General features: G+C 42.9%; 1 protein-coding gene across 1 annotated transcript in view; it reads left to right on the plus strand.

Moving 5' to 3' along the window:
• LOC129696472 (piezo-type mechanosensitive ion channel component 2-like) overlaps positions 1–19,185 on the plus strand; it is a 504,307-nt gene that overhangs the window by 474,163 nt on the left and 10,959 nt on the right. The window contains exons 42-51 of the mRNA XM_055634398.1: positions 3,448–3,682; positions 5,639–5,774; positions 7,218–7,365; positions 7,490–7,704; positions 8,493–8,651; positions 11,397–11,544; positions 12,551–12,739; positions 14,721–14,813; positions 15,738–15,910; positions 17,674–17,790. Of these exons, the coding sequence (XP_055490373.1) occupies positions 3,448–3,682; positions 5,639–5,774; positions 7,218–7,365; positions 7,490–7,704; positions 8,493–8,651; positions 11,397–11,544; positions 12,551–12,739; positions 14,721–14,813; positions 15,738–15,910; positions 17,674–17,790 (1,613 nt within the window). The remainder of the gene's footprint in view (positions 1–3,447; positions 3,683–5,638; positions 5,775–7,217; positions 7,366–7,489; positions 7,705–8,492; positions 8,652–11,396; positions 11,545–12,550; positions 12,740–14,720; positions 14,814–15,737; positions 15,911–17,673; positions 17,791–19,185) is intronic.

The following is a 19,185-nucleotide window of genomic DNA, read 5'->3' on the forward strand; positions in this document are numbered from 1 at the left end:
CCTTCTTCAGACTGAGAGTCAGGTGAGAGAGAGTCGAGAGATAGGGAAGTAAAGTGTGAAAAGGACAGATCAAAGCAGATGGTGATAAGGAAATGTAGAATGGTTCATTGTTAGCTGGGGGGAAGGTGACAACGCAGCATACAATCAATAAAATTAATCAGGACAGTGAAATGAATCGGGGAACTAAAATGCGGGAGGGACTGGAGATTGGGAAAGCAAGGGTTGCTTGAAGTTAGGGAAATTAATATTCATACCACTGAGTTTTCAGCTGCCCAGGTGAAATATGAGGTGCTGTTCCTCCAATTTGTGTTTGGCCTCCCTCTGACAATGGAGCATGCCTATGACAGAAGGGCTATATGGGAATGGGAGGGGAAGTTAAAGTGTTTAGCAACCGGTTACTACACACTTTAACTCAATTGTACTGAATAAAAACTCCAGCAGGCGTGTACATATACACTTTAATAAAAAGGAATTGCAGATGTGGTACAAGTACACGATGTGCGCAAATATACACGTGATTGCTTTAGGTGTGACTTTAAGTGTTTTGTAACCACCCTTCTGTTTAGAGATATAACGCAGAAGCAGGCCCACTGAGTCGGCACCAACCAGCGATCCCCGTACCTGATCCCCGTATCCAATCCCCGTACCCGATCCTCGTATCCAATCCCCATACCCAATCCCCATATTGATCACCTGGTGATCAATACTCCAGATTCAGCCATCATAAAAATATAATTAAAAACCATATATGCACCTCGGAGTGAAAAATTGAGCCCATTGATTTTGTTACCTTCCTTTAATTGAAACACTTAATTGAGGTCATTGCACTCATTAATAAAGATTCCATCATACGAATCATAAATGTTAGAACCTTTCCTGACCCACTGGTTAACATTTCACAAAGAGCCATAAACTTTCCTGATATCTTCTTTCCCTGTTCTCCAGTATGGCCCTATCCTAAATTAAATGCACCATTTAATGGTCATTCCTTCTTCTTCCCTCTGATCGGACAGAAGATACCAAAACTAGAAAACACATACGACGAAATTCAGGAATGACTTCAACCCTGCTGTTGTCAGACTTTTGAATCCTTGATGCTAGTGAATGGACCTGTCATAGAGTAAGGGAGTAGTCCCGGTCACCACTCTACCCCAATGCGGCCCTTTAACTTTATTTTATCTGAACATTCTCTGTAGAACAACACCATATTCTGCACTCTCTCTATTTTCCCCTTTAATACCCATTGTATTTGAGTATGGAATGTGTAAGAAGGAACTGCAGATGCTGGTAAAATCAAAGGTAGACACAAAATGCTGGAGTAACTCAGCGGGTGAGGCAGCATCTATGGAGAGAAGGAATGGGCGACGTTTTGGGTCGAGATACTTCTTCAGGCTGAAGAAGTGTATGGTTTGATTTTACTGGTTAGAATGCATCTGTATCTTGGTACACATGACAATAATAAACCAATGATAATTTAAGCAAAAATAAGTAAATACATATCACTTGGATTTTACCAACATTACTTTTAGTTTAGCTTTTTAGTTTAGAGATATAGCGTGAAAACAGGCCCTTCGGCCCACCAAATCCACGCAACAAGCGATCTCCACACACTTACATTATCCTACATACACTAGGGACAATTTACAATCATACAAGCCAATTAGCCTACAAACCTGTAAGTCTTCGTTGTGTGGGAGAAAACAGGAGATCCTGGAGAAAATTCATGCGTCACGGGGCGATCGTACAAACTCCATACAGACAGCACCCATAGTCAGGATTGAACCTTGTTCTCTGGAGATTGCAATCACCAATAGACAAGCTGATATAATTTCTACTGTCAATGTTAAAACCAATCAAGATCCATGTCACATCGTGCACATCCTGGAAATGGTGCATAAAGGCAGAAAAGCCTGGAAATTGCACATCAGGCAGCATCTACAGTGAGAAGATGATGGACAGGGCCGGATTTACCTATAAACTAGACAAGCTTAAGCTTAGGGCCTCGAGGTCTAGAGGGGCCTCCGGCCAAGGCAGGACACCTACCGTTCAACTCTGGGCGGGCCCCCCTCTGTATCTCTCTCTCTCCATCTCTCCCCGCTATCCGTGTCCGGGCCTCCTCATCCGCCGGCACGGCAGGCCGCCTTGCTCAAGCGCATTGCTGCGGCCTACACGTCCTCCCCCCTGCACATGCGCACAACCACGGCCAGCGCATCATCGACTGCCCTGAGCATGCGCACTGCAACGGCAACTGGTCGGCGCTGGGCACTTTTGGGAATTGTGGGAGATTTGGCTGCCATGGCTGTCCGGTAGCTGCCTCGCCGCCAGCGCTGAAAACCAACGCGTAGGGGGGCTCACAAGTGGAACAGCTTAGGGCCTCTCTTCATCTAAATCCGGCCCTGATCATGGATGGTATTTTAGTGTCTCACAATTCCAGTGTCTGGCAGTTTTAAACAGCAGAGGGGCACGGGTGGGGTCGACACAAGAAAGAAAAGTGGAGAAGAGGGTTTTTACTTAAAATACCGTTCATACTAGTCATAGCAAATAGTCATGGAGTTACACCACGTGGAAAGGGGCCCTTCAGCCCAACGCCCACACCGACCAATATGTCCAATCTACACTAGTCCCACCTACTCGCGCTTGGCCTATCCCTCTACACCTATCCTATGCATGTATCTGTTTAACTGTTTCTTAAATGTAGTGATAGTACCTGCCTCAACTACCTCCTCCAGCAGCTCGTTCCACACACCCACCACCCATTGTGTGACAAGTTTACCCCTCGGGTTCTGATTAAATCTTCCCCCCCTCACATTAAACCTATGTCCTCGGTTCTCGATTCCGTAGCTCATGGCAAGAAACTCGTGGTGTGTCTACCCAATCTATTTCTCTCATGGTTTTATACGCTAGAAAGAAGAAACATCAAGCCGGAAAGTGTCTGAGACAAACAAATTTTAAGATGCGGAGAAATGAATCGCAGAAGAAAGAGTTAGAGAGAGGGAAGAGCTTGTCAAAATGGTGGTCATTAAAATGATATAGCCCTTCAGCCTAATGAGTCCACACTTACCATAAGCTTTCATCTATACCACATACCCATCACCACCCCATCCCCTAGATTCTGCCATCCTCACAAATTGACAGCAATTCACACTTGCCAATTAACCTCATAATCCACATGATTTTGGATGTGGAATGAAACTTGGTTGAAACCCACGCTGTGATAGGGAGAACGTGCAAACTCCACGCGGATAACTCCGAAGGATAGGATTGAACCTGGGTTGCTGGAGCTGAGAGGCAGCAGTTTTCCTTGTATCACTATTGCAGTAATGAGACTAGTAAAGAGACAAAATAAATGTCTTGAAGAGATGTCACTGTATTCACTTGAAAATCAAACAAAATATTATCGTATTAAGTATAACCCACTGCGACTTTTAAAAATACATGTTTTTCTAGTGCCATGGTCTGTGGGATGAGGACGAGAAGGGTGACAATGCTTCTGGTAAAGATGACAGTGAAGATGATCAGAATGAGTCACAGAGGAAGAGCTCCCTTGGCTCTCTAAAATCGATTAATTTGCAAGCGTCCATAGATTCCATCCATGTCCACTTTCCAGAACAGGCAACAGCGCGAAGACCAAGTTCAACTGGTTCGCAGATCTCAAATCGATCATCTTATCGGTCACAAAGAGGTATGACACAATTATCGCGGCAATATATCTCTGCTTTGTAAGTGGAATTTGCTTCGAACACAACAGGAAGTTTGAGATTTTTTTCAATGGGAAACATCTTTATTCTTTGTATTGATTCCAGGTTTGTTTCTGTGAACAGAAACGTTGAGTTTGCACCATTTTACTGTGATCACAATGGTGCACTATTCCCCTTCATTTACTGGGCGCTGGGAAGCCTATCCATCTTGATCTTCAATACACTCATTAGTTGCATATCCAGAGGCTTCTGAGACAGTTTCAAAGATGCAGCACCATATCCACCAAGAAAGGTCTATTCATCCCTATCCCAAATTAAAATATCCTTTATCTTGGCTCTGCTTCTCTTGTTGTAGATTTTACAGTGAAGAGAAGCCGTCTAAGAAAGGGAGAGCTGTCAGTGCAAAATACAACATGGTGGACATTACAATGATGCCTGGTTGAAAATGTGCTTCAATGTGGCCACAGCTTATTCCACCAATTTCCAGGGAATATGGGTACTGCTCACTCTATCTCTTCATGCAGGATATAGCTTAATGAATCTCCAAATAAATCATCTCTCAGGCAAGCATTTCATTTCTCAAAGAGTCTGTCTTGGATTTCAGAACAATCCCATCATAGTCATAGAGTGATACAGTGTGGAAACAGGACCTTTGGCCCAACTTGCCCACACACCAGCCACAGGTCCCATCTACACTAGTCCCACCTGCCTGCGCTTGGTCCATATCCCTCCAAACCTTTTCCTATCCATGTACCTGTCTAACTGTTTCTTAGAAAGTCTTTTTGGGGTAGTCCCAGCCTCAACTACCTTCTCTGGCAGCTTGTTCCATACACCCACCACCTTTTGTGTGAAAAAGGTACCCCTCAGATTTCTATTGACTTTTCTCCTTCGCCTTAAACCTATGAACTCTGGTCCTCGATTCATCTACTTGTGGAAGAGACTGTGCATCTACCCAATCTATTCCTCTCATAATTTCATACACCTCAATAAGATCACCCCTCATCCTCCTGCACACCAAGAAATAGTCCTAGCCTACTCAATCTCACCCAATAGCTTGGACCCTCTAGTCCTGGCAACATCCTCGTAAATCTTTCCAGCTTCAGTCACACTCTCCCTCTCATTTCCTTGCACCATTTTCCATCACACCTGAACAGTTGCACCCAACATCTCGATTCCCCTACCATTCCTAAACTGGGGCTAATTTACAATAGTCAATTATCCAAACAGCCACATAAAAAAGAAGGATGAGTGGAGATCTTATAGAGGTGTACGAAACCATGAGAGGAATAGATTGGGTTAATAAAGTGTCTCTTGCCCAGGGAAGGGGAATTCAGCACCAGGGGACATTGGTTGAAGGTAAGGGGGGAAAGACTTAATAGGAACCTGAGGGGTAACTTTTTCACACAAAGGGTGGCGGGTGTATGGAATGAGCTGCCGGAGGAGATAGTTGAGGCAGGGACTATTACAATGTTTAAGAAGCATTTAGGTAAGTACATGGACAGGACAGGTTTGCAGGGATATGGGTCAAATGCAGGCAGGTGGGACGAGTGTAAGATGGAACATGTGTGGGCAAGTTGGGTCGAAGGGCCTGTTTCCACGGATGACTCTATAACACAAAAATAGAAAATGCTGGAAACACTCAGTAGATCAGGCAACATCTATAGGAAGAGAAACAGAGTTAATATTTCACCGTGCAAGGATCAGAATTTTGGGGGTTTATTTCAGCTGAACTGAACCTGCGGGGATTTTTTATTTTCATTTTCTGAAACATTAACTCTCTTTATCTCTCTCTGCTGCCTGACCTGTTGAGTATTTACTGCGTTTTCTGGTTTTATTTCAGGTGTAAAACATTTGCAAGATTTGTGTTTGCTTTTTTTTTGTTTACTTTTTGGTGACTTTGAAAAAAGTCTAGGTGAACATTTTCTTCCATTTTCACGCAGGAAGCATAAGCACTCGAAACAGCAGCAGCCGGAAAGGAAGTGGGTCACTTAGCGTTCAACCAAAGAATAAGAAGGAACTGTTGCTGGAAAAGTTAAACGAGCAAATGATTAAGGCAAAAGCCATTATCATTGCCAAGTAAGTGGTATAATTCCAGGTTCAGAAAATGTTGCTCGGTGTCACAGGTTATAAAATGTCTGCTGTTTGACTGACGATTCCACATAATATTCCACGTTGAAATAATATATGGCTTTAACTTCCTTTTGTCTCCAATTTGTCTTCCAATAAATTGTGAGGCATCTTTGGGCAATTACAGGCACACCGACGCCAGTGAAATGGATAAAAAGATGCTTTTTGCCAATAATAAATATTAAGAAGTTAATGTAAAATAAGTTGGATGGAATTTGTTCTGGTTCCTGATGGAATGAGAGTCTGTGGCAGAAAATAGCTCGCATTTTACTTCAATACCAATTGCCACTGGTTTGGCATTTGACTTAGAGAAGTGATATTGGCATTTTTTTCTGGGAAAAGGAGACTTTTATTTCAATGCAGCATGATTCTCCATTAAAAACGGTGTGATGAATTGAGAGACCAAAACGCGCCTTTCTGTTATGCTAGTACCTGTCATTGGATCTCTTATTGCTGACATTCCTTTGGAGGTGGATAAAATCATGAGCGAATAGATAGATAGGGTCTTTTACCCAAAGTTGGTGAACCAGCCAAAGATTTAAGTGCGAGGAGAAAGATTTAAAAAGAACCTAAGGGGCAACTTTTTCACTCAGAGGGTGGTGGGTGTGTGGAACAAGGTAGTGGGTAAATGGAAATTGTTGAACTCATAGTGGTGACCAAAGAGAGCATGAGTTGTCAGGTTGGAATATGTTCTTTCCCGATGTTGGCTTGGGCTTGAGTAGAAGTCAAGAACAATGAAGAAGGAGGATGAAGAATTAAAGTGATGGGTGGTCAGGACTATGGTTTCAGACAGGGACTGGTATTCCACCACAATAAAGTCATCCCATCTTGGTTTTGTCTCCCTAGTGTGGAGCGACAGTTGAGGAGACAACATTTGATAGGAGTTTATACAGACTACTAAATTGGCAGAAGTACCAATGAATCACTCTTGATTAGCCTTTGCATTAAAGGAAAATGTATAAAGTATAACATGTTAATTTGTTCATACGTTCTAGGAGCAGAATAAGGCCATTCGGCCCATCAAGTCTAGTCGGCCATTCAATCATGGCTGATTTCTCTCTCCCTCTCGACGCCTTTCTCCTGCCTTCTTCCCATAATCCATAACACCCATACTAATCAAGAATCTGTCAATTACCACCTTAAAAATATCAATCAATGGCCTCCACAGCCTTCTTGTGGCAATGAATTCCACTGATTCACCACCCTTTGACTAAATAAATTCTTCCTCATCGCCTTTCTAAAGGTATGGGCTTTTATCCTGAGGCTGTGGCCTCTGGTCCTAGACTCTCCCACTAGTGGAAACATTCTCTCACATTCACTCTATCCAGGCTCCAAAATCAAATTGTCAGTTTAACTTGTGGGTCCTAACATTCAAATTGTTTTGTTTTTCAGAACACTTCAAATCTATTTCCCAATCAGACATTTCTTCTACAATATCATCCACCCAGATTACAGTGCGGTGACAGATGTCTATGTCTTAATGTTCATGGCAGATGTGGTGGACTTCATTGTTATTATCTTTGGTTTTGGCGCATTTGGGGTAGGTACACTTTTTACAGCCTTCTTGACATCATCTAGACTCATCGGTGTAAAACACCGGTGGAAACACGGAACTGCAGATGTTTGGGCAACAAGGTTATTGATGATTCCTTTGACTTCTGCAGAAACATTCAGCAGCTGCCGACATAACATCTTCTCTGTCAGAGGACCAAGTACCAGAGGCGTTTTTGGTGATGCTGATAATTCAGTTTGGAACAATGGTGGTAGATCGAGCACTCTACCTCCGAAAGACAGTCTTAGGAAAAGTTATCTTCCAAGTCATCCTCGTTTTTGGAATTCACTTCTGGATGTTCTGTATCTTACCAAGAGTGACAGAGCGGTAGGTTTTATTTTATCGTGAATTTAGGGGGAGAAATAGCTTACTTTCGAGAACAATAGGAGAGCATGGTGGCGCAGTGGTAGAGTTGCTGCCATACAACGCCAGGGATCCGGGTTCCATCCTGACTACGGGTGTTTAGACGGAGTTTGCACATTCTCCCTATGAACCATTGGGCTTCCTCTGGACGCTCCAGTTCCCTCCCACATTTCAAAGACGTACGTGTTTGTAGTTTAATTGGCCTCTGTAAATTGTCTCTAGTGTGTGGGATAGAACTAGTGTAGGGGTGACTAAACTAAACTAAAATTACTTAGTAATTTAATTTTTTTTAGTTTAGTTTAGAGATGCAGCGCGGGAACAGGCACTTTGGCCCACAGAGTCCATGCTGTCCAATGATCACCCATACACTAGTTCCATCCTACACACTAGTTCCATCCTACACTAGGGATAATTTACAATCTTTACTGAAGCCAATTAACTTACAAACCTTTACGCTTTGGGCTGTGGGAAGAAAGCAGAACACCCAGGGAAAACCCACTCCGTGACGGGGAGAAAATACAAACTCCGTACAGACAGCACCCGTAGTCAGGATCGAACCTGGGTCTTGGCGCTGTAAGGCAGCAACTCTACCACTGTGCCACCGTGTCACCCTCAATGTAGGGCATAAATTAGTGGCAGCTAATTTACACATAAGATATAAATCTGTTTCACTCGTCATTTAAATGCTGTTGATGAATTTATCTATCGTGACACGGAACTCCAAAATAAATTTATTTGTCATTTTCTTGCAGAAAATTTAACCAAAACACAGTTGCGCAGGTTTGGTACTTTGTTAAATGTGTTTACTTTGGATTGTCAGCATATCAGATACGTTGTGGCTACCCAACACGTGTGCTTGGCAACTTTCTGACCAAGAGCTACAACTATATCAACTTGTTCCTCTTTCAAGGGTAAGAATATTTCTCCTGTAAACTGCATCTCATCATTATTAAATATTTGCATGATTCATTTGTGGTTAGTTTGGATGCAGCAACGGCATTATCTGCATTTGCCACTGAACAGCTGTTAATATCAGAGTGAAGTTATAATGAGAAAAAAACTGCAATCCAATCAGACATATGCAGGAATATTGATATTAACCTCATACAAGTAAGTCCACCACCGATTTTCTAGCAACAGGTGGTCCGGCATTTCCTTTAATCCAGACGAAAATGACGGGAATGCACTTGAAACCCCCCTGACAATATGGTGCCTTGGCCAGCTGAGGCGGCCGATCTCAACCTCATCGGGACTTACGTGGCCGTTCGGCGGGTCGAATTTGCCCTTTGCGGCCAGGCCTCTGGAACTCCAGCCCTGCTGGAGCCAGGAGAACCGTTCCCATAGCTGACTTCCACGGCCGACTTTGTGTGCCGGTACCTTGGGTTCTTGGCGACCACTCCGGTACCATTCAACTCCTCTGATGGTCCGGCAAAATGGAAAACCTAGAAAGGCTCTGGAACCAAGATTCAGAAAATCAGTGGTGGACCTGTATAGCAGTAGTTTTAAACAGATTAAGAATTAACTCTTTCAAATTATCTGTTGAATTATTTACTATTTGGTGTAATTCTGTGCAATGTGTTGTTTGATTGCCATAGTTTCTAGTATCTCACCCAAACAGCCATTTTGCATGTGACCCAATGAGTAAAAAGCAAGCTCCTCAGTGAAGTAGCACAAAATATAAATAGTCTTATTCTAAATGCAGCCCACAAATATTAATAGTGAAAATGGTCTTCACCAGTAGGACAAAGATATTCATGGAAAATTAGCAGATTATTATATCCTTTATAGAAAAATTAGAAACTGTGTAGGAAGGAACTGCAGTTGCTGGTTTACACCAAAGATAGACACAAAATGCAGGAGTAACTCAGCGGGCCAGGCAGCATCTCTGGAGAGAAGGAATGGGTGTCGTTTTGGGTCGTCTCCACGCGAAAAGTCACCCATTCCTTCTCTCCAGAGATGCTGCCTGTCCCGCTGATTTATTCTGACATTTTTTGTCTATCTTTGGTAGAAACCGTGTCAAACAGATTGCCAATTTGATGTAAAATGGCGGCAAAATGGCATCTCTTGCATATGGACTCAGTCAGCAGTTCTGTACATTCTGTACTAACCAGCGAATTGTGCTTATGTGTGGTGATAGTCTTGTTGAGCTGTGTGCAAAAAAGCTATTTCACTGTACCTTGGGACATGTGATAATAAAAGAAACCAGTGCCATTACCATTGGAGAACTTAATACTATCGTTAATTGGACTTTACTGAACTTGACCTTACAGAAAAACGTATACCCTTTATCCTGTCTCTGTACACTGTGAATGGTCTTTTCGCTAACTGAATGGCATGCAACAAAAACGTTTTTCGCCGTCCCTCGGTAGACGTGACAATAATAAACTACACATTTAAACTTCTCCCACTGGTAGCCCACCATTGCTGAGCCTGTCTTGTGGCACCTAGCCAACCATCTGTCTCTGAATACATGTAGAAAGGAACTGCAGATGCTGGTTTGCACTGAAGATAGTGACAAAATGCTGGAGTAACTCAGCGGGTCATGCAGCATCTCTGGAGAAAAGGAATAGATGATGTTTCGGGTTGAGACCCTTCAGTGAAGGTCTGATTAAGGTTCTGAAGGTTCGACACTTCCTTGTACATCAGTCACTCCTTGTACATCAGTCACTGAAAGTAAACATGCAGGTACAGCAAGCAGTGAAGAAAGCTAATCATTGGCCTTCATTGCGAGAGGATTTGAGTTTAGGAGCATGGAGGTCCTGCTGCAGTTGTACAGGGCCCTGGTGAGACCGCACTTGGAGTATTGTGTGCAGTTTTGGTCTCCTAATTTGAGGAAGGACATTCTTGCTATTGAGGGAGTGTAGCGTAGGTTCACCAGGTTAATTCCTGGGATGACGGGTCTGACATATGAGGAAAGAATGGGTTGATTGGGCTTGTATTCACTGGAATTTAGAAGGATGAGAGGATATCTTATAGAATCATATAAAATTCTTAAGGGATTGGACAGGCTAGATGCAGGACAAATGTTTCCCATGTTGGGGGAGTCCAGAACCAGGGATCACAGTTTAAGAGTAAGGGGTCGGACATTTAGGACTGACATGAGGAAAAACTTTTTCACCCAGAAAGTTGTGAATCTGTGGAATTCTCTGCCACAGAAGGCAGTGGAGGCTGATTCACTGGATGCTTTCAAGAGAGAGAATTTGCTCTTAGGGCTAAAGGAATCAAGGGATATGGGGAAAAAGCAGGAACTGGGTACAGATTCTGGATTATTAGCCATGATCATATTGAATGACAATGCTGGCTCGTAGGGTCGAATGGCCAACTCCTGCACTTATTTTCTATGTTTGTATGACCCAAAACATCAGCCATTCCTTTTCCACAGAGATGCTGCCTGACCCGCTGAGTTACTCCACCATTTTGTGTGTATAAATGTAAAATGGTGTATTGCCCAAAAGACTGCTAAAATATGTTGCTCACAAATCGAACATCCCTGTCCTCCTGAGTTATCCTAGCATTTTGTGTCTGTCTCTGAATACTCCTGACTTAGTACTGACTTCACATTCACTTCACATCTATGTCATATGCTAATCATATCGATGAACCAATATTAATTCTGCAATGCCTGTTGGGTTCTGACTGTAACCTTCTCTCCCCAGATTCCGACTGGTTCCCTTCCTCACTGAGTTGAGAGCAGTCATGGACTGGGTCTGGACCGACACAACCCTTAGCCTCTCAAGTTGGATCTGTATAGAGGACATTTATGCCCATATTTTTATTCTGAAGTGTTGGCGTGAATCTGAAAAGGTAGGAAAATAGTACATTATTCTCAGTTCAATCAGACCTTCGTAATATCTGTTGCTAAACGTTTTTCTCAAGAAAGACATACCCAACATACTCAAGAAACCCTCGCTGTAACGAACCACGGGATGGAGAGATGGTAGTGTCCATTATTGCTGGTTGTCTGCTATAACAGAGTGAGGGGGTGGTAAATATTAACTATTTAATAAACAATATTATTAAAAATTTCAACCCAACTATAGTTTTATTTTCCAAAGCCTGGTAGGGTGGGGAGGGTGGAGGAGGGGAGGGGGTTGTTGGTAGTTAAAGTTGTGGGAATTCACAGGCTGGGGAACCACATAGCTCCCACGGGGCCCCACATGCGGTGCGCCAGGGACAGGCCCGGTACTCATGCTGCCTTCATGCTGCTCCCTCTCTCCATTCCCGCAGCCAGAGGCAGGCCACATGGCGGCAGGTCCCTGGGTAACCTGGCGGATGTGGGGGGCGGTGCAACGGGAGTCTTGCGTCGCTACCAGGTGACCGAGACAGGCAGCGTTGCCAGGGTGACGCCGATGCAGGGGTGCACGCCGCATCTGCATCCAACACCCCGGGACCTCGCCTTGTGGCAGCTGTTGCAAACCCCTGCCCAATGTAATGCTCGGTAAGAGAGGGCAGAAAGGAACTGCAGATGCTGGTTGATACTGAAGATAGACACTAAGTGCTGCAGGAACTCAGCGTGTCAGGCAGCAACTATGGAGAAAAAGGAGTTTCGGGTCGAGACCCTTCTTCAGACTCTTCTCCAAGAGTGGTTATACCATATTCAGTTGTGCCATGTGAAAATTGCTGTCAAATTCATGATATAACGATTAAGTAATTTGAGTTCTGTTCCAATTGGCAGAAACCAGATAATTATTTTTCTCAGAGTTTTGGACTAGATTATATGTTGGAGATTTTTCTTATTTTACATTTGCAAAGCAGCAATCTCCTTGCAATGCTAGGCCTGCCTCTCACCTTGTATTTTGTTTCATCACAGAGATATCCTCAGCCACGAGGGCAGAAGAAGAAGAAGGTTGTAAAATACGGCATGGGTGGTCTGATCGTCTTCTTGTTAATATGCATTGTGTGGTTCCCCCTCCTCTTCATGTCCTTGATTAAGTCTGTCGCTGGCGTGACAAACAGACCTTTGGATGTGTCTGTCACAATTACCATTGGAGGTTACCAGGTAAAAGGCTGGACTGGAAAAACTGGGAATGCAAAACCTTAGGGGAAGGTTGGGAGGTGGTTTCAGAGTTGTTCAAAATCATCAAGGATCTGGACAATGTGAATAAGGAGAAATTATTCCTTTGCTAGATGTTGAGAATCAGAGAACAGATATGAGGTGATATGGGGTGATATAGGAGAAGACTGTATCAGTACAGTTCAGCGGAAAGACAATACATGATTACAATTGAGCCATTCACAGGGTACAGATGCATGATAAGGGAATAACGTTTAATGCAAGGTAAATCCAGTAAAGTCCGATCAAAGATAGTACGAACGTCCCCGATGAGGTAGATAGTAGTTCAGGACTGCTCTCTGGTTGCAGTAGGGTGGTTCAGTTGCCTGACATCACACAGCAAATGGTCATTGTATTGGATTCATTAGTTGGTGGGCAATGGGAGCAGATTCACTCAAGTCTCAAAGAAAGAATCAAAGATAGATAGAGGGAGAAGATAATCACAAGGACTTGAGGAGAGAGCCTGCTGATAAAATTGGGTCTTTGCTGGTGCAAAGGGTCAGAGCATGTTCAATGGCCTGAACAGCCTCCTCACATATCCTAACAGTTATACTAAACATCTCCCTCGGACAAATTCTGTACCAATATAAATAAAGGTGCTCTCAAGGTAGGACTGGATAAGACTATACTTAGAACTTTTGAAACTTTACCATGGTAAATAGTCCAGTATATGGGATAGGAGGTGTTGTAGAGCAGAGGGATCTAGAAGTGCAGGTACATGGTTCCTTGAAGGTGGAGTCGCAGGTAGATAGTGTGGTCAAAAAGGCAAAGGCCTTCATCAGTTAGAATTGAGTATAGAAGTTGGGAGGACATGTTGCAGTTGTATAAGATGTTGGTGAGGTCCCATTGAGAGTAATGTGTTCAGTTCTGGGCACCATGTTATAGGAATCATGCTGTCAAGCTGGAAAGGGTACAGAGAAGATTTACAAGGTTGTTGCCAGGGCTAGTTGGTCTGAGCTATAGGGAAAGGTTGAGTAGGCTGGGACTCTATTCTTTGGAGCGCAGGAGGATGAGGTGTGATCTTATTGAGGTGTATAAAATCATGAGAGGAATAGATCGGGTAGATGCACAAACTCTTGCCCAGAGTAGGAGAACCAGAGGATATTGAACGGGGAAAAATTTAATAGGAACCCGAGGGGTAACTTTCTCACACAAAGGGTGATGTGTGTGTGGAACGAGCTACCGGGGGAGGTAGTTAAGGCAGGTACTATTGCAATGTTTAAGAAACATTTAGACAGGTACATGAATAGGAAAGGTTTAGAGGGATAAGGGCCAAATGCAGGAAGGTGGGACATGTTGGTCGGCGTGGGCAAGTTGGGCCGAAGGGCCTGTTTCCATATTGTATAGTTCTATGACTATGAGCCAAACACTAACAATAGGTGCTACTGACTGATAAATGGGCAAAGAAATTAAACATCTCACAAAACTACTATCTACTTGCAGTATTATCCTAGGAGCAAGGAGAAGAAAGTATTCTGCTTATTAATGAAAAGGTAGCATATTAAGTGCATATCCCTATTAATAGGGAGGCAATTCAAATTTCTGCTTGATTGGAGAGACTCATAACTTCAAGAGGTGAGGCTTGATTTCACTTGGGAAACATCAAAATCACCCTTTATTTGAGAGGGACAAGCAATTTAGGTTACGAGGCATTATACAAGAATTATATCAAACATAAATGATCCCAATAGTCCATTCTTAATTCTCATTGTTAATAGTTCATAAGTTATAGCAGCAGAATTAGACCATTCGGCCCATCTAGTCTACTCCACCATTCTATCATGGGTAATCTATTTTTTCCTCTCAACCCCATCTCCCCATAACCTTGAATTGCTTAAAATACGTTATTCATCAAAAAACAATAACAATTACGAAAAGTTTCTCTTCGATTCAGTATTTGTAATATAAATCTGTATTTCTTTTCAAGCCCATCTTTACAATGAGTGCCCAACAGAACCAGCTGCAAGATTATAATAGAACGGAGTACAACAGATTATTAAAGAGGTTCATCGACAAGTCTGTAAGTAATTACTGAATCATCCTTATGTTCCATTTGTGGTAGATATTTCTTCAGAACATCAATTCTGATGAATGGTCATCAACCTGAAACGTTCACAGTTTCTCCCACCACAGACTCTGCCTGACCTGCAGAGTATTGCCAGCACTTTCTGTCTTCATTTTAGATATCCAGCCAACGCACTATTTTGAGTGACCAGAGATCACTCTTGAATTTGCACTTGGGATTATGAATATAGAAAAGAGAACCATTTATAGATTTTGAATGTGTCGGAAGAAACTGCAGATGTTGGTTTACACCGAAGATAGACTCAAAATGCTGGAGTAACTCAGCGGGTCAGGTAGCATCTCTAGAGAAAAGGAATAGGTGACATTTCGGGTCAAGGCACTTCATCAGACTGAGAGTCAGGGAGAGGGAAACTATAGGTATGAAAATGTACAAAGAACAAATGAATGAAAGGTATGAAAAGGACAAATCAAAGCCAGCAACAATGATCAAGGAAAGGTGGAGCCCACAATGGTCCATTGTTGGCTGTAGAAAAGATGATAGAGTGGATTCAAACAGTGAAACTAAGCAGGACGACAGTGAAATTAGTAAGACTAGTAAGGTGGGGGAGGGACGGAGAGAGAGGGAATGCAGGAGGTACTTGAAATGAGAGAAATCAATATTCATACCGCTGGGTTGTAAGCTGCCCAAGCAAAATATGAGGTGCTGTTCCTCCAATTTGCATTTGGCCTCACTCTGACAGTGGAGGAGGCCCAGGGCATATTTTGAATGATCTTAAAAATGCAAACTACATTCAAATTGACTCATAGCTAGGGATGAATATTGGCCGATGAAAAACAACCTGGCTTAATGTCTCTGGAAATGAAGCTCCTTGAGGTAGAATTCTCAATGGATTGGTGGGCTAATTTTGTGTTTCCAAAGGGTGCTATGCAGTTCCTGGAAGCCTACACAGAAGAAGACATTCTGGTTGCAAAACTTGAAGGAAATTCAAATTCACTTTGGACTATTAGTCCACCGAGTCGAACTAAAATGATAGAAGAGTTGCATGATAACTCGTCATCAGTCTCCATTGTCGTTGCTTGGTCCATTCAAAGGTAAGAGAGAGATTTGTGATTAAGTTTGGTGCACTACCATTTTCCATGCTTAGCAGTATATGCTATGATGTGATATTATATTTTAATTTGTATGACTAAAATAACTATGCCATGCAATAATGATGACCAGTAATGTCTGCTTTCAATGTATGTTGTTCAACTATTATTTATCGTTAAATGAAAGGGTGAAAATTCAGATTGGAGACGCCATTGAAAATCACAGCCTATTTCAGAAACCCAAGTCTTCTACATATTACTTGTTCTTTGTGAATATATTCAGAATTCTGTAAATCTTTTGTGAAAGATATTTTGGTCTTTAGTCTACCACTTTACTAAGAGCACTGTGACAATGTAGGATGGTGGGATGAATACAGACCAGGACTAACCGTGGGTGGAACAGTGGCATAGATCATAAGATAGGAGTAGAATTAGGCCATTCGATCCATTAAGTCTACGCTGCCGTTCAATCATGGTTGATCTATCTCTCCTTCCTAAGCCCATTCTCCTGCCTTCTGCCCATGACCTCTGACACCCGCACTAATCAAGAATCGATCTATCTCTGCCTTAAATATATCCACCGATGGCCTCTACAGCCTTCTGTGGCAAAGAATTCCACAAAGATTCACCACCATCTGACTAAAGAAATTCCTCCTCATCTCCTTCCTAAAGGAATGTCCTTTAAATCCTTGCGTAGCAGGTGGAGTCCCTGCCTCACAACGCAAAACCAAGTTCGATCCAGACCTCGGGTGCTGTCTGTGTGGAGTTTGCTCGTTCTCCCTGTGACCACATGAGTTTCCTCCTGGTGCCCGGTTTCCTTCCACATCCCGTTTGTAGGTTAATGTCCCTCTGTAAAATTGTCCCTCGTGTGTATGGACTACCAAAATGCATGACTGTACACTTTGCTGCGCTGTATTCCATCTCCCATTTCTTTACGCAGTCTCCCAATCTGTCCAAGTCCTTCTGCCGACCCTGCTACCCCTGTCCTCCCTGCCCTGCCACCTATCTTTGTATCATCTTTGTGATTCTCTATCCATGAAGAGGCTTATTTGAGGAGGCTCATTCAAGACAAAAGGAAATAAAGAAATACGAAGCTAATGCACGTTGGGGCTGAGATGAAAGATCAGCCATGATCTTTTTTTGAAAGGATTACTATTTATATTTCTTATGTAACGTCACATCTGCTGGTGATCACGATCGATGGTTCTTTGCTCCCTGCCGCTGACTACATCTTTACATTTTAGCTTTGTAAAACGTTTTAAAGTCCTATATTCACCAGCTGAAATTACACTAGTAAAATAACAGACAGGTTATCATCCCTGACGTTTCCTGAACCCTTACATAAGTCAGATTTTATGTAAATTGGAAAAAAGCATTCCAATCCTTGCTCGAAATAAGAGTAGTGACTGTCTGATCGGCATCCGGCTGCATCTGGGACACTTCCTGTGGCACACAGCCTTCTGGGTAAGCACCTCCACCATTGCTGACTTGATTCCAATGTAAACTTGAGTGATCGTACAGTGTTGCGGACATTACAAATTGCCTCGATTGCACTAGGAGTACAGAATTGTTTACGTAAGTTCAAGTTTACCTAAGTCGCCTATTGCGCAAGGCATGGAGAGTCTCTATTCAGATTATACATTGGAAGGATACTGTTGCGTTTATCATTACTGTAAGTATGCTGTTTACTCCATGAGCTTCATGTGAGGAGAGACTTTGGTTGCACACTGATGTTTCTGACAATAAACTGATCGTTCAATTTGCAGGAATATCACTCTTGGGGGAAAATCAGAAATTGCTTCTAATAAATTATCATTTCCCGTTCCACCAAAAAACAAAAACGAGCTTGCTGCATTGATGGAAGGGAAAACTGACAAACATGTGTGAGTTAGTAATTTTAGTTCATTACCTCTGCGTCACGTATCAGAATTTGTATTTTTCTTAGATATAATGCTCCTATTAAACATGATACTTGTTTATTGAAGTTTAATATTCTCATTGATGGCCTTTACATTTCTGTGATACACGACTGAAGTTTGAGCTAATTCAATGCCTGAAGCCAATTCTATGTCTCGGAGGGGCTGCGTGACATTCTCACGGGGGACGGTGAGAAGTCATTGTGCATGTTATAGGTCGGAAATGATATAGGTCGGGAAAAGGAATGAAGTCCTGCAAAGTGGATATAGCGAGTTAGGCAATAAGCAGGACCTTCATGGTAGTGATCTCCAGATTACTCCCAGTGCCATGTGCTAGTGAGGGTAGTCACAGAAGATAGAACAGGTGAATGCATGTCTGAGGAGCCGGTACAGGGATTCAGATTTTTGGAGGATTGGGATCTCTTCTGGGGAAGAGATGACCTGTGCATCTGAACTAGATGCACAGGATGCAGGTTTGCTAGTGCTGCTCGGGTGGGTTTAGATTGGTAGTGGGAGGGGATCTAATACAGGACTGAGGCTGGAGGTCAATATGGAAGGTGATGATATCAAGGTCAGTGGACAGGATAGGCAAGAGCACCACAGGAGCGAGGAAGGACTGTTGGATTAAATTGCATTTATTTTAATGTGGGAGACCTGATGGGTAAGGTGGATGAACTCAGCTTGGTTAGGTATGTGTGATGGGACATTGTAGCCGGCATGGAAATAGGACTGACAGCTTAATGTTCCAGGGTACAACTGCTACGAGAGAGATAAAGGCGGGAGTAAAAGAGGATATTGACTAAGGAGAATGAAGGCAGTAGTCCGAGATGACATTACAGATGGCTCATTCAGTGAGGCTTTATAGGTGGCGCTGAGAAATAAACATGGGATGATCACTTTGTTGGGAGTGCACTCTAGGTCACTGAAAAGTAAATGCAAATTAAAAGAACAAATATGAGTAGGGAATATTAACTTTCTTAACATAGACTAGGACTGCCATAGGGCCAAGGGCTTAGACGGAGTGGAATTTGTCAAATGTGTTTAGGAAGGTTTCCTCAGGCTATAGGAGGAAACTGAAAGATCGAGGGAGCTACAAAGATTGATCGACTCTTAGGAAATTGGGAAGAGCAAGTGACTTAAATGTGGCCTCCTCCTTTACATTGGCGAGACAAACTGTAGACCAAGCGAGCGTTTCGCCAAACACTTGCACTTTGTCTGCCAAGGCTTGCAGCATCTCCTGGTTGCTAACCATTTTAACCCTTTCTGTCGTGGACCTCCTCCATTGCTGGAGTGAGGCCATATGCAAACTGGAGAAACAGCACCTGGTATGGGAAGTTTATAATCTAACCGTACACACATTAA

The sequence above is a fragment of the Leucoraja erinacea genome, chromosome 4 (assembly GCF_028641065.1).
Source record: "Leucoraja erinacea ecotype New England chromosome 4, Leri_hhj_1, whole genome shotgun sequence".
NCBI lineage: Eukaryota > Metazoa > Chordata > Chondrichthyes > Rajiformes > Rajidae > Leucoraja > Leucoraja erinaceus.